General features: G+C 39.9%; 1 protein-coding gene across 9 annotated transcripts in view; it reads right to left on the reverse strand.

Moving 5' to 3' along the window:
• Positions 1-14,582, reverse strand: part of LOC109427728 (cAMP-specific 3',5'-cyclic phosphodiesterase) — a 248,743-nt gene that overhangs the window by 105,666 nt on the left and 128,495 nt on the right. Inside the window, exon 2 of one of the 9 annotated variants that reach the window (XM_062845674.1) lies at positions 9,774-10,195. The exons of the other annotated variants lie outside the window; for them this stretch is intronic. Within the exon in view, the coding sequence (XP_062701658.1) occupies positions 9,774-9,826 (53 nt within the window). The 5' untranslated portion in view covers positions 9,827-10,195. The remainder of the gene's footprint in view (positions 1-9,773; positions 10,196-14,582) is intronic. 9 annotated transcript variants of the gene reach the window in all.

Here is a 14,582-nt window from a genome sequence, read left to right on the forward strand (position 1 = left end):
TAGTCTAGTCTAGTCTAGTCTAGTCTAGTCTAGTCTAGTCTAGTCTAGTCTAGTCTAGTCTAGTCTAGTCTAGTCTAGTCTAGTCTAGTCTAGTCTAGTCTAGTCTAGTCTAGTCTAGTCTAGTCTAGTCTAGTCTAGTCTAGTCTAGTCTAGTCTAGTCTAGTCTAGTCTAGTCTAGTCTAGTCTAGTCTAGTCTAGTCTAGTCTAGTCTAGTCTAGTCTAGTCTAGTCTAGTCTAGTCTAGTCTAGTCTAGTCTAGTCTAGTCTAGTCTAGTCTAGTCTAGTCTAGTCTAGTCTAGTCTAGTCTAGTCTAGTCTAGTCTAGTCTAGTCTAGTCTAGTCTAGTCTAGTCTAGTCTAGTCTAGTCTAGTCTAGTCTAGTCTAGTCTAGTCTAGTCTAGTCTAGTCTAGCGGAAACCATATAGAAATCCCTGGATGAATCCCCTACGGCATTCTGGGGGAATTAAAGAAGACATTTCTGGAGGACCCCGAAGGTACTCTAGAGGAATTCTTAAATTAACGCCAGGAAAACCTCTAACAGAACTTCTAGAGGAATGTTTGTAGGAACTCCTGAATATATTCTTGAGTAAATTCTTGGACTTCTCATTAAACAACTTTTTGAATCAAACCCTTCATTGAAAAAATCTGATGGAATTTCTGGATAAAGTTTCTGGATGAAATTTCTGGAGGCATCTGAGAAGATAAAACGGTATCTCTGGAGGAGTTCCTGAATAAATTTCAGAAGATTGGCAGATTTTCTCTTTGAGAAGCTCTACTCTGCGGGCAAGCGTTGCTGTGAGTCATGCAGGCAGCGCGGCAGTGACGCTGTTTTGGTTCGTATTTCAAGAAACTCCTAGAATATTCTATTCTCTGTTCTTGCAAACCGATTTAGCAACGATTGATGGGGTTCTCCGTTATGATGGGGGTTGCCAATTTGAGTTTACTCACGCATTGGTGGGCATCGTCTTACAAGCCTTTTTATTTGATTTCTTAGAAAGAGTCTTAAGGGAAATTAATGGGGGATTTTTTTAAGGAATCCTTGGTGGTGTTTTTGGAGAAACCCCTGAGAAATCCATGAAGAGATCCCTGATTCAATATGTTGAAGAAATATTTGTACAAATATCTAATGATATCTCTGTAGAAATCCAAGAATAAATACGAGGAGAAAACTTTTCAGAGATCTTCGAAGGACTTTCTCGAGTCCTCCTGGAAGTCATGAAAAAAATCTGGGAGAAATCCCTCGAAAAATCTTCAAAAAAATCTCTTGAGGAATCCTAGAAGAAATCCAATTGAATTTATTGAAACAAACATGCATCCTGGTGAAATTCCAGTAAATTAACTGTCAGAATCCACGAATAAATAAAAAGAAATTACTAGGAATCTTTAATAGAGAAATCCCTGAAGGAATTCATTTAAGAAATCTTTGGAAGAGTCTTAAGATCTCCGTGGCATTTCTCATGAGTCGTTGTAGATACAAATCGAGGAAGAAATATCAGGAGAAATATTTGAAGAAAAATTATTGGAAAAATTTCTAAAGAAATCCCAGGTGAAATCTTGAAAAACATAAGAGGTCAAATTCTTAAAAAAAATCATATTTAAAGAATTGAAAGAATTTAAAAGAGAAAATCAGAAGTGTTGAGAAGATTTCCTTTCGGAATGTTCAACGTTTATCGGGAGCAAATTTCATTGCTATCATTTTCAATGAGGAAACCTACATTGTAGAGTTTAGATAAATTCTCAAGTTTTTTTTATCTTTTTATTTATTTGTGAATTTTAACTTATATCTAATTCTTCACAGTTGAATGTCTAAGGTTTTGAGAACTCATTTAACCCTAAAAGGGATACCTTCATGGCCTCAGTTTCGTCACATCGCTGAGTGTGTTCCATCAAAGACGAGCTCTGAAAGGCGCCTGGAGTCCAATGGACCCCAGGTATCCCTTTTAGGGTTAAATATGTTGTGCGAACAGTTGAGAAACATTCTCTCATTTCAATAAGTACATATTGATCCTCGCTACTACCCCCATAACTTCCATTCTAACTTCTGTTAGTTGACAAACCACACCTCATAATCCAATAATCCAAACAAACTCGGATGCAATGCATCCACCTCGCATCAGTATCACCTCACATATTCAATCCATCCTTTCACTCGATAAATAGACTTCATTTTCAAAACATTTTACAGACTTTGCTATAGACACACGCAAACTTAGTTACTATATTCCATTACCCGTACTGCATCGCACATACCAACCGAAGTTCAGTGAGATGAACAACACGGCGTTCACCTCATCCGAAGAGAGGGCTTCTCATTGGTCCCAGTGGGGTAAAGAAAATAGATGAAAGGGGAACGGGGGGTAACATTTCCGCTGAGACGAAATGTTCCAACATTTATTACTCCCATATATTCAATATTTTAAAAAGTTTTAATGATGTCTAACTAGGTATAAGTAATTGCTGAAGATAATTGTTTCACTTTGGTACAATCTGATATGTGTGGCTAGTTTCGGAAGATTCCTTGCCGGGAGAAAGTTTTTCGACGTGGAAAATAAACAGTGAACGAAAACTAAAGGATATGCCTCGCGTAGTTAGCAACAAAATGATAAAATTTTTAACGAGGCTCGGTAATACAGTAAAAAAAGACTCGAGATTGATCATATACCTACAAAGTTACTTCTGAAAGTAGTAACATTTAAATGACATTTAGAGCAACGCTCCCTCAACATATTTTCAACATTGCAGCTGGGAGACTCCCGCACCGTTGTCGCACCGTAGGTGGACGAAAAGTTACATCGGAGTCTCGCTACCTTTCCCAGCATTCGTTTGCAAGAGTTTGCGGTGGGCAAAGAAAACAAAAGTCAAACTAATTTATTTGTTTTGGTGATGGGAAATCTCCGGGATGTGCGATACAATATTTCACCAGCTACCTACTAGTAGCTACTATTGACTCAGTGCCCAGTGGTGGCTCTCATGGGTGCGAAGTTGGGTATAGATACAGAAGAGAAACGTCGACGACAGGAGCCAGATTCGTGAAGTAAATGTACGCCGGGAGGTCATACGGAGTGCAAGGAACAGAAGTTCGCATGGTACGGGTTTCCCTGCTGTATCGATGTAAGAGGGCATTGTCGGTATAAGAGAAATAATATTATTCTTCGTTTCTGTTTTTGACGCGATTTTCCTATTGGTAAGATAACTGTTTCTTATCTCTATGTTCTACTCATATTTTCATGATTTTAGCTGTAATTATTTATACAAAAATAAATGTGAATTAGGTTCGAATTGGAAATGGGGAAAGGGGTCAAAACCCACGTGGTATATAGATGGCTCCTTACTTATTCAAGTTAAACAAACATTTTTAAATATGATAAATAGAGGAGCGGACCTAGTGTGATGGTTAGAACATTTGACTATCACGCCGAAGACCTGGGATCGAATCCCACTCCCGGCAAACTCACAAAATGTGGGTTCTTCCTTCGAAAGGGAAGAAAAGCGTGGGTCCCGAGATGAACTAGCCTAGGGCTAAAAATCTCGTTAATACAGATAAAAAAAAATATTCCATAGAAAAACGATATATGTAGTGCATCTCCGATTGTTGTGAAACTTGGTGGGCTTGTAGTTCTTCGGAAATAATTAGACCCGTATTTTTTATTTCGTCATTAGGGTGACCAAGTTTTATATAAGGTGGTTGTTACGGTAGCTCGCACCGATCCCATATGCCCACCTCGGCATTGGGGCGCCCCTCGGAGGAATGTCATAATGACAATGAAGTTGTCTTCGTTGACATGTTAGATGAGACGTCAAAAGATTAGAATATAAAAGTGATGTGATCAATGATAGTCAAGCGAATTGCATTTGTTAATTTCATTAATCTTTATTTCCTAATTTCCAATATTTCTAAATAGTGGCAATTAGCCTACAAAAATTGTATTTCTCTCGACAGTTGAGCATTGATTATATGTTGAGGTTATACGAACCTTCTAACACCTATTATGTTGCTCAGCTTACCTTGTTGGGTCTATCAAGAGGGTGAAAACGAGACCGATCTCTCACACACGTTATACAAACGAAGTTGTTTGCTCAGGAGACTTCTCGAAACCCCACCACCCAACAATTCTAAAAGATCGTACGAGATGCCGAGAAGTACGAAAAGCTCACGGAAAGTGAAAAACCACTGCCAGGCTTGTGGAGCGGCGGATACCGATCGGATGGTTAGTTGCTGCCACTGCGGTTCTTGGTGGCATTTCGAGTGCGTGGGCGTCAACGACAGCATTGCCGAGCTCGACAGAGTGTTTAACTGTCCGAAATGCCAGAAACCCTCCACTCAAGTACCGGTGGACAAAGCACCAAGCAGGAAAGCGGGAAGTGTAATTTCTGCATGCTCCAGCAGGGCGTCTTGGGCGCGCTTAGAACTGGAGAAACTCGAAGCACAGAAAGCTCTCGCAGTGAAGCGCCTGGAGCTACAGCGACGAGAGCAAGATCGGAAGCATAAGCAGGCGGAGTTGCTATTTCAGCATAAGAAGGCGGAAGACGAGGCAGCCCTCGAGCAACTGCAGCTGCAGCTAGAGGAGACCGTGATGAACGAGTCATTCCGGCTGCGGGATATAATCGCCCAGGAGGGTGGTGATGACGAGGATATAAGGAGCGTTGAATCGGTGGAAAGTTCATCCAGCAAGGTTCGGCGATGGAGAGCGTTGAATTCGACGATGGCAGCCTCGACGGAGCAGGCTCCGACGGTCCCTACGATCAGCGAAACGACGACAACACCAGCTAGGCAGGACGGCGAGCAGCAACCACCCAAGCAGCACCTGCAACATCATGCAGATTGTGGCTTTCTATGCTAAATGAGTTGCACTAGAAGCACACGAAACTTCCATCTTGTCAGTTGAGTTGCATTTAAACTCCGAAATCCGTAAAGTTGCGGCTTTGTTTCATAGAAATCACAAATTACCACGTGTTTGACATCGATCTGTGGAGGCGGAGCTTACATATTGCTCGCAAGTGATAATACAGTCAGCTTACATTAAATGTGTTATGTAACATGCATGAAACATCTAACTCTGGTTTGTTTGTTCAGATTAGGTTCCATATGCGTTACAGAAAACTTGAGCGTCTTTTCATTTTGACAGTTCTCTAACTTGTGACAAAGAAGGTGCAATAAAGTAACAAGTAACTTCAGTAGCTTTTATGATGTGTTGAGCATTGATTCTCTCACAGAGCTTCTGGTGTAGTATGTAAGGTGAGTAGATAATACTCCTGGTGTCCATGGTTCGACTCTGGACAAAATCTTTTCCCAACTTTTTTATCATTCTTTCTCGTTTATGTTGCATAAGAATTCAGAATCTGCGCTTTTTGGGTTTCAAAGAAGAAGCAATGTGTTCTGTCGTCCGTAATACGGACAGTAAATAAATTGCACTAAGGTTGCTGTTACTGGATTAGCAACAAGTCGTGTTGCTTGGGCAACTAGCAAACAGGGAGTTCTTGAAGTGGGGTTGGCAGGTATTTCACTAGGGCAGTCAGCAATGGAGCCAACGTTAGGAGGTTTGATAGGTCGAACAAAAAGCACTATTCTATCGACAACTAGTAGGAGCTGTACGAATATTTGCCAAATTCCCCCTGCTCCCTCAGGGCATAGTGTAAGCAGAACCACCCTAGAGCATTCGAATCCCAGCACTCCTAATTTTCGCACTGTCTCGAACGTTGGTGCATCCTTGCCTTTCAATCGGTCCTTGATAGGTAGCCACGCGGTGTACAAATCGATAATCCGTGTGTCCAAGTTTCCGCGCAGTTCATTCGAACAAACGATGTGAATCGAAGTAGTGTTGATCGAAATAGTGGTAGGCAATTAATACCAGCTGAATTCGAGCCAGAACAACCGGGTCAACAACAACCGCCAGTGAGAGGTCCAGTATTGCAGCGTAGAGATCCAGAACAACGGTCACAGCATGGACAACCACATCCACAGGCAAGGATGGGAACACTCACTTGCTATTTTCTCAGCTCAGAAACGTGCAATCAAGAAACGATATATGGGCGACTTTTGCCTTGTGATTTTGTCTAAAAGTTTGCCGAATAGAGCAGTGGTCGCACACGCATATCGAAGTCGTGAGGGAGCTGCGAAGGCAACTCTCCACGAGGTGAATGTAAATTACACTCACCTTGTGGAGAGTCGCTTTCACAGCTCTGTCACGACTTTGAGATTCGTGTGCGACCCCTACTCCATTCGGCGAAGTTTTAGACAAAACCATAAGGCAAAAATCGTCAATACATCGTTTTTTGATTGCACGTTTCTGAGCTGAGAAAATAGCAAGTGAGTATAACTCTTTGCAAGTGAGTGTTCCCATCTCTGTCCACAGGTGCTACCGGCGTACTACGGACCAACACCCCAGCAGTTAGCGGCGAGACACGTTATGGCCAAGGAGTTGCCGACCTTTTCCGGGAATCCGGAGGATTGGCCACTGTTTATTAGTGCATACGCGAACTCTACTCAGGCGTGTGGGTTTTCGGACTCGGAAAATCTAGCGAGACTGCAGCGGTGCCTTAAAGGACATGCCTTGGAATCAGTCCGTCTGCTTTTACCGGCGAGTGTCCCACACGTACTTGCTACATTGTAGACGTTGTACGGCCGCCCGGAGCTGTTGATACACGCGTTACTGTAAAAGATCAGAGGAGTTCCAGCGCCGAAGCAGGACTGACTAGATACGCTGATTGGTTTCGGTATGGCAGTGCAAAATCTTAGCGACCATTTAGAAGCCGGAAGACACGAAGCGCATCTCAACAACCCGATGCTATTGTTCGATTTGGTAGAGAAGCTTCCGGCGCACATGAAACTGGAAAGGTCGCTGTACAAGCAAAGATGTAGAGAAGTGAATATCCGTTCTTTCGCTCAGTACATGGAGACGTTAGTACGCGCAGCAACCGACGTCACACTGCAGTACGATCCAAAACAGCAAACCCGACTGATGAAAGAGAAGATCGGCAAGGATAAGAATTTCTGCGGAACTCACTCGACGGAAGATTCGGCCCGGTCACACCGAAAGTAGCGACAGAAGATTCGAAGCGCGGATCCAGCCCAGCTTATCCAATCTGTCAGAATCCGGAACATCGTGTCAAGGACTGTTCGGAATTTCGCAAAAAGACTGTGGACGAGCGCTGGAAAACGATACAGCAGCTTAACTTGTGTCGACTTTGTCTGGGAGCCCACGGCAGAAGACCATGTAAAATCCGTAAGCAATGCGATACTGAGGGCTGCCAGCGGCGACATCATCCATTGCTACATTCCAAGCAAGACTCCAGTGATATCAAGCGATGCACAGATGGCAGCAAGCAAGGTAATCGTGACGGACGGCCAACAGGAAATAACGTGCAGGTGGAGAACAAACAAGATCAGCATGATCCGAAGCCAAGCAGTTCCAAAGTCGCTACCAATCACCATTTTGCCGGTAAGACGACACTATTTCGGATTATTCTGGTGACCTTACACGGTGATAATCGTTCCGTGTCCGTTTACGCCTTTTTGGACGACGGGTCAGAGAAAACACTTGTTGACGAAGAAGTGATGAAGCAGCTCGGTGTTGTCGGAGAAACGCAACCATTGTGTCTTCAGTGGACGGCAAACGTGAGAAGGACGGAAGCGAACTCGCAGCGGGTAACTTTGGAGATCGCTGAACATTCAAGCTTATCCAGACATTCTCTGACGGATGTGCGCACAGTGAGTAAGCTGGACTTGCCAAAACAGTCGTTGCGGTATGCTGAAATCTCGGAAGCATTCCCATACCTTAAAGGTCTTCCGATAGCAGATTATAATAACGCACAGCCACAGATTTTGATTGGAAACGACAATGCCCACGTTACATCAACGCTCAAGCTACGTGATGGTCGGCCCGGAGAGCCGATCGCAGCGAAATCGCGACTTGGGTGGACGGTTTACGGGTCTATTCAAGAGAAGTCCGTGGGCCAAGCCCACAGCTTCCACATCTGCGAGTGCCAGGAGGATGATCAAACGCTGCATGAGCTTGTTGAGCAGTTCTTCTCGGTAGAAAGCCTGGGAGTAATGCAAATACAGCCAACAGAGTTCGAGGAGGTTCAACGATCTCATCGAATACTGAAGGAAACCACGAGGCGTATCGGTCAGCGATTCGAAACAGGGCTCCTTTGGAAGTACGATTGCTTCGAATTTCCGGACAACTATGGCATGGCAGTTTACCGGTTGCAGTGTTTAGAGAGACGTATGCGGAACGATTAAGTCATCGGAGAGAGCGTGACAAGACAGATATCCGAGTATCAAACAAAGGGATATATACTTCTTATACCGTCCCTACACAGTTATGGATCACACACAGTTACGGATCACTTTGATGTTTAAAGTCGAATATCTTGCTCAAAACATATATTTCGGCACGAAATTCATTTTTGTAGCATGATCCTATTTGTTTTCTGAGATAAAAAGTCATTTACAAGAGTTAAAAATTAAAAATTAAATGTATTTTAATGCAACGATAGTGTTGTCCTCTCACATCTGCCAGTAAACAGACGAATTCCATAAGAAGCTACTCCTGCAGCGGTAAGCTTTAAAGTGTCGAAATCCATCAATTTTTATATAAAAATCGCTCGTACACGTTGGATAAGATATGTATGTATCTATTAAAAGAAGTTTTGTTTCATTCTGGGATTCAAATACTAAAATAATGTGACTTTCAACAGTGATCCATAATGTGACCCAAAAACTGATCGTTTGACGCTATTATGGATCATTTTAGATTTTTGTTCCACTCAATGCTTTGGATACAATATTCTTACCTTAAAGTATCGAAAGTATCATTAAAAAACATGTAACCTTGAAAACCAGATGTCTTGAAACATAGAGTTGTAATAATAACACTTAAAATGGAGAGCATCACTGAACCCTAGTGGCGCACCTCTATCGAAGTACATGGATTCGGGACTTTTTATTGTTTTCTCTTTATTCCTGTTGTAAAATCGGATACTCCATCAATAAAATAATGAATACACTGCGTAGTTTAGCCTTACAAACGCAAATTTATTGTTAGAGTTAGAATTTTGAGTAATTTTGCACTGATCCATAATATGGCAAAAATTGATCCATAATATGTGGGACTCTGTGAAGCTGATCCATAATAGGGCATTTTGTAAACAGTGAAATATTCCTTTTTTACGCGGAAATGACTTGCGATTATACTTCAAATGGATCGGTAATGAAAAGTTCGAATCAAAACATAGCCAATGGTGCTTTCAAAGTCGTAGTTTTTGTTTTCTTTTATTTTTAATTGAATTTTGAAGGTCAAAAATACCACTAAGTGATCCATGACTGTGTACCCACGGTACGTAAAATTCAGCATATTAGTAGTTCCGTGTCAAAAATTGATCTCAATTCATCAACGCAAACCATAGTTACAACATCTCAAACTTGCTCATTTTGTATGAAATTATGCACCACAGTGTATGTATTTGTTCATTAACTTCATTTGCAGCATATTGCAGAGTGGTAGGTATGTTCATCATGACATCAGATTTTGTCAAAGACGAAGGTTCTGACTTCTTCAATTATGATAAAATGTTGAGCTTTCATTGTACCGACGGACCAAAAAATAGGACACACGCAAGGATTACAAGAAAAATTCAAGAGCTTCCAAGAAGATCATCATCAATCATTCATGGTCCATCTTGGGGTCTACCTTCCCCACGCGAAGAAGCAAAACGTATTTTGAATACCGTCGTCCGCCGCGCCGTCCCATTTTAATTCCCTTCACCACACTTACCTAACTTTCAGTGTCCTAGACGCTCTCCGATTCCATTTGCGATCCGGCAACATCTTCACGAACGTATTGAGGGGGTAATAACTCCCTCCCACCACAGACAGGCGCAAATCAACACGAACAACAACAACAATGTGAACCTTTTATCAACTTTTATAACCGGACCCGAATTGTAATGCGCACTTCAAAATTCATTCGGAAACTTTGTGTTTTGTTTCACGAGTAGCCACACCGACACGCCGGATTACACGGTGACGACAGTATCATCTTCTTCACTATCTGTACCTACTGTACAGTACATGCTATCTGTGCCTCCATCCGCGAATCAACACGGGAGTCAGAAGCAAAGTAGTCCATGCAGAGTTTTACACGCTTCGCTGGGCAATCAATTTGCTACCTCACTGCGTTATTCCACAAACTACCTACTGCGTGATGAATTAATAGCTTGGCTTAGCACAGACGAACAGACATGGAATGAAGTCATGATAAACGAAAATTACAATACAAAATATTATTATTTGTTTCAGTTATTTGGAAATTGTTGTGGCCAAACATTTTTATGATTTCATCCAACGTTTCGGCCACCTGAATAAATCCATGAATGGATTTTTTCTCTTCAAAAGTTTGCACATGCAATATTTGGTGAATGGCTTGCTTGACTAGTTCTCTATCTATGGGGAAAAGGAAACTTTTTCAACCTTCACAACCCCGCACATGCAAAATTTGGTTCCATTTGCTTGATTTGAGAGCCCGTCTTTCCAAAGAGAAAGAGAAAGAGAGGGGTCTTATCCCTCAAGTTTTTCTTCAAAAATGTCTTCAAGTAATCTTTTAGGTAATTAGGTATTTTTTTTTAATTCTTCGCGGATTTCTTCAGAATTTTCTACGGACAATTCTTTAACATTTTTTAAAGATTTTTTGATGTATTATACCAGTTGTTTCTTCGGGAATTTTTCAGAGATTCTTCAGACATTCGTTTGGATATTTCTTCATAAAGTCAGGCATTCCTCGAGAATTTATAGCATTTTTACTTTCAGTGATTTAAGCAGCAATTCATTCAGAGATCCATGCCGGATTTCCTCCATCGGAAATTCATGCGGCATTTCTTCTAAGGATAACTCCAAGAATTTCTCCATGGATTTTTAGGAAATTTATTCAGAATTATTTCCCAAAAAAATTTCAGAAATTCCCTTTGAAATATCTCCACAGTTGTTTTATCTTAACAGGCGCTCATCTGGGCGTTTCTTATGCCTACGATTTTTTTTCAAAAATTCGTCCACAGATTGCTCCAAAAATACTTTCAAAAAATCCTCCACGGATTTCTTTCGAAATTTTCCTAAAAATTTCTCAACCAATTTTTCTAGGAATTCTATCAAAGGTTTCCCGAATAGTTTCTCCAGGTATTTTTCCAAGAAGCTATTTAGAAGTTCCTCCTGGGATTTCTTCAAGATTTTTCTGGGATTTCTTCAGATATTCCTCCAGACATTTGTTTAAACTTCCAGTAATTCCTGTCTTAATGCCTAGGATAATAGATTCCTAGAGAAATTTGTAGAGATTCCTAGAGAAATCCGTAGAGGAATTTCATAAGGAATCTCTTTAAAACAGATCTACAGATATCTCAAACCAAAGCTACTGGTAGAATACTTGAATAAAACCCTCAATTCATTTTTGAGAGATCTCTGGAGAGATTTCTGAATGAATCCTGAGAAGAACTCCAAAAGATGCCTCTGAAGAATTCTCAGAAAAGTTTTTATACAATTTCGAAAGAAATTTTATACAAAAACTCACAAAGTACCCGGAGGAATATCTGAAGGAAATACTGCAGGAAAAAAATCTGGAGGAAATCTTTTAAGATAACAGAAGAACTTGTACCGAATTTTCGAACCCTGTAAGCAGAATACCCTCTTCGAATGAGTGTAATCAGATTTGTACCTTTTAATTCCGCCCTATTTCGCTTATCCTTCGACAGATACTCGTATTTCGACTACCACTTGTAATCTTCCTCAGCAGGGATGGCATTCCACTGAAAGTGTGCACAGTGCAACTCATTTTCATATTAAAACCGCGCACACTTGCACACATCCTGAGGAGTATGCCATCTCTGTTCCTCAGTGTCAATTATCCACTCTAACTGATAACTGACACTAAGGAAGTGGTAGTCGAAATACGCGTATCTGACTTGCTTAAGAATCTCTTAAAAATATGATAGAGTAATTCCATGAAAAAGACCGAGAACATCTCTGAATCGATAGAGTCATTCCTGAAAAAAAAAAACTCTTGAGAAATTCAAGAAATAATTTCAGAAAAAGTTTCTAAGAAATCTGAATTTCTAAAAGAAAACTTAAGAGGAATTTCTTAAAGAACATGTGAAAGAATCTCCAAATTTTTGTGAAAAATATCTCTTGAAATGGCATTTTTTGAAGAATCGTTGGGAAATATTCCTGGAGAAATTCATAAAAGAATTTCTTGATAAACGTTGGAGAAATCCCAAAGAAAAAACTTCTGGGCTAAACTCCGACAATATTTCTGGTGGAATTCCTTCAGAAATGTTTATAGAAATACAAGAAGAAAAACAAGCATAAACTTAGGTAGCAATCTTTGAAAGGATTCCTTAAGGAATCCAAGGAGGAATTACTGAAGGAATTTCTGAGGAAATCCGTGCACCAATTGCAAGATTATTTATTTGAGATTTTTTTGAGAAACTCTTGAGGAAGCCTCATGGAATTCCTGGAAGAATCTGTGAAGAAATTTTTCGATAAATCCATAAACAAGAATTCATTCAAAAGGGAGGCCTAGAGAAATCTTTCGACGATTCTTGTCCAAATCATTCTAGGACATAATTTCCCAACCTTCGTTTCAGACTGGGGGTCGCGAGAGCCAACATTGAGGACCGGTGTTCTAGGTGATCCTGCAACTTCTTTCTGTAAAACTTGCTGGTGCTGTCTTTGCAAGTAATCGTGGTGAATTTTCAAACAAAAATTAAACCTTCCGTAACTCGCGCGGTTGACCACGCCAATGCTGAGTACAAAAAGCGAGATTTTTTCAACGTGTTGTACAAAATACAACAGCGCGATCGCTCAAGAAAAAATCTTGCTGATCTCATAATAGGAATTCCAGTAAAACAAACAATAATGCAGGGAGGTGTTTTCCAGAATAATACTGAGTAACCAGCACTGACTTCACCATGACAGCACTGATTGTCTAGATGTACAAACTTTTTCTAAAGTCAAAACTATTTTTTTTCTGTGAAATTGTTGGAAATTTTACGCCTCTAAAGACTGGACTCGAATAAAGTGTGACACAGAAAATAATGTATAACTTGATTGCGTGCCCAAAAATAGCTGATTTTTAATCAGGAATAGCATATTATGTTCAATTTGGTTTAGTATTGGCGCAGATATTGTCGATACAATAAAATGTGATTGTGGAAACTTTGCCCGAGTAGGTAGAAACATCTAATGAACAGCATATTCAGTTATTACTGAGAGAATTATCGAAGAACAAAAATTTACATTGGTTTGATTGATGTAAGAGGTAGAAGATCAAAAATAATAGTAAAAACTATTATGGTGAATTGCTCAATAATAGCTCGTAAAGATATTACAAGATCAAAACAATAGCAGACAGGATTTGTCGACCATTTTCTTAGAAAAACAAAAAAACAATATCCAGCATAGAGGCTACGACCGAATAGGATTCGCTGTCGGCGATGCTTTCCACTCAACTGTAGCTCACTGTTACAAATGTCATGGCAATAAAAGCAAGAAGTTCTTCATTTCCACAGCTCAAAAAGAGGCACATGGAATTTTACTAACATTGATCCATATCTATGGGTGTATGTGTTCCATTTCGTGTAGAAGACCTACATTTGTTCTTATGTAGAAATTTTTAGAGAAAAATTCAGGGATGCGTATTTTTCCGGAAAACTCAAGTGAAAATTGTTCGTTTTTCCCTGACACCACTTTCTTTGCAAAACATTACTCAAGAGCGAAGAATCGTAGATACATAGTTTTTTTAGAAAATAAAAGCAAATTTTCTCAGAAATCCAAAAATATATGAACTGGGAAAAATTTTCCACAAAATTTTCCAGAGTTGAGAAAGTTCGTAAAGAAAAGCCGGAGAAATGCCCGATCTCGTGGTAAATTTTCAAAGAAATATTTTTGAGAAGGTTATTTTATAAGCCTTAATCGCTGAAACTTTTGGAATGTTTTTTTTTTTTCGTTTTTGTGTTATAGCCAATTTTGTTGAAAAATGTCCAAATGTGCCATATAAGCCTTTTCTTTGAAAAATCATAACTCAACCGGGAAACAAAGTTTTTAATGAAAATATAAGCAAATTTTCTAAGGAATCCAAAAAAATAGGAACTGAAAAAAGTTTTCCATAAAATTTCACCATTGAGAAAATTCATAAAGAAAAGCCGAAAAAAACTATTCCCGAATTCGCGGGAAACTTTCAAAAAAAATATTTTTGAGAAGGTGATTTCACTGAAACTTTTGGAATGCACTTTTTTTCTTTTCTGAGTTATGGCCAATTTTGTGAAAAATTACCGTGTAAGCCTATATTATATGGTCATTTTACACAAAATTCGCCATAACTCAGGAACGAAAAAAAGTGCATTCCAAAAATTTCAGGTACCATAGCTTATGAAATTCCCTTCTTATTTTTTTTTTGAAAATTTTCCGCGGGTTCGGGCGCAGTTTTCGGCTTTCTCAACTGTGAAAAATTTTGTGGAAAACTTTTTTCACCTCATATTTTTTTTATTCCTAAGAAAATTTGCTTTCATTTTCATTAAAAAACGTTTCTAGGATGCTTCGT

This window comes from Aedes albopictus, chromosome 1, assembly GCF_035046485.1.
Source record: "Aedes albopictus strain Foshan chromosome 1, AalbF5, whole genome shotgun sequence".
Classification (NCBI taxonomy): domain Eukaryota; kingdom Metazoa; phylum Arthropoda; class Insecta; order Diptera; family Culicidae; genus Aedes; species Aedes albopictus.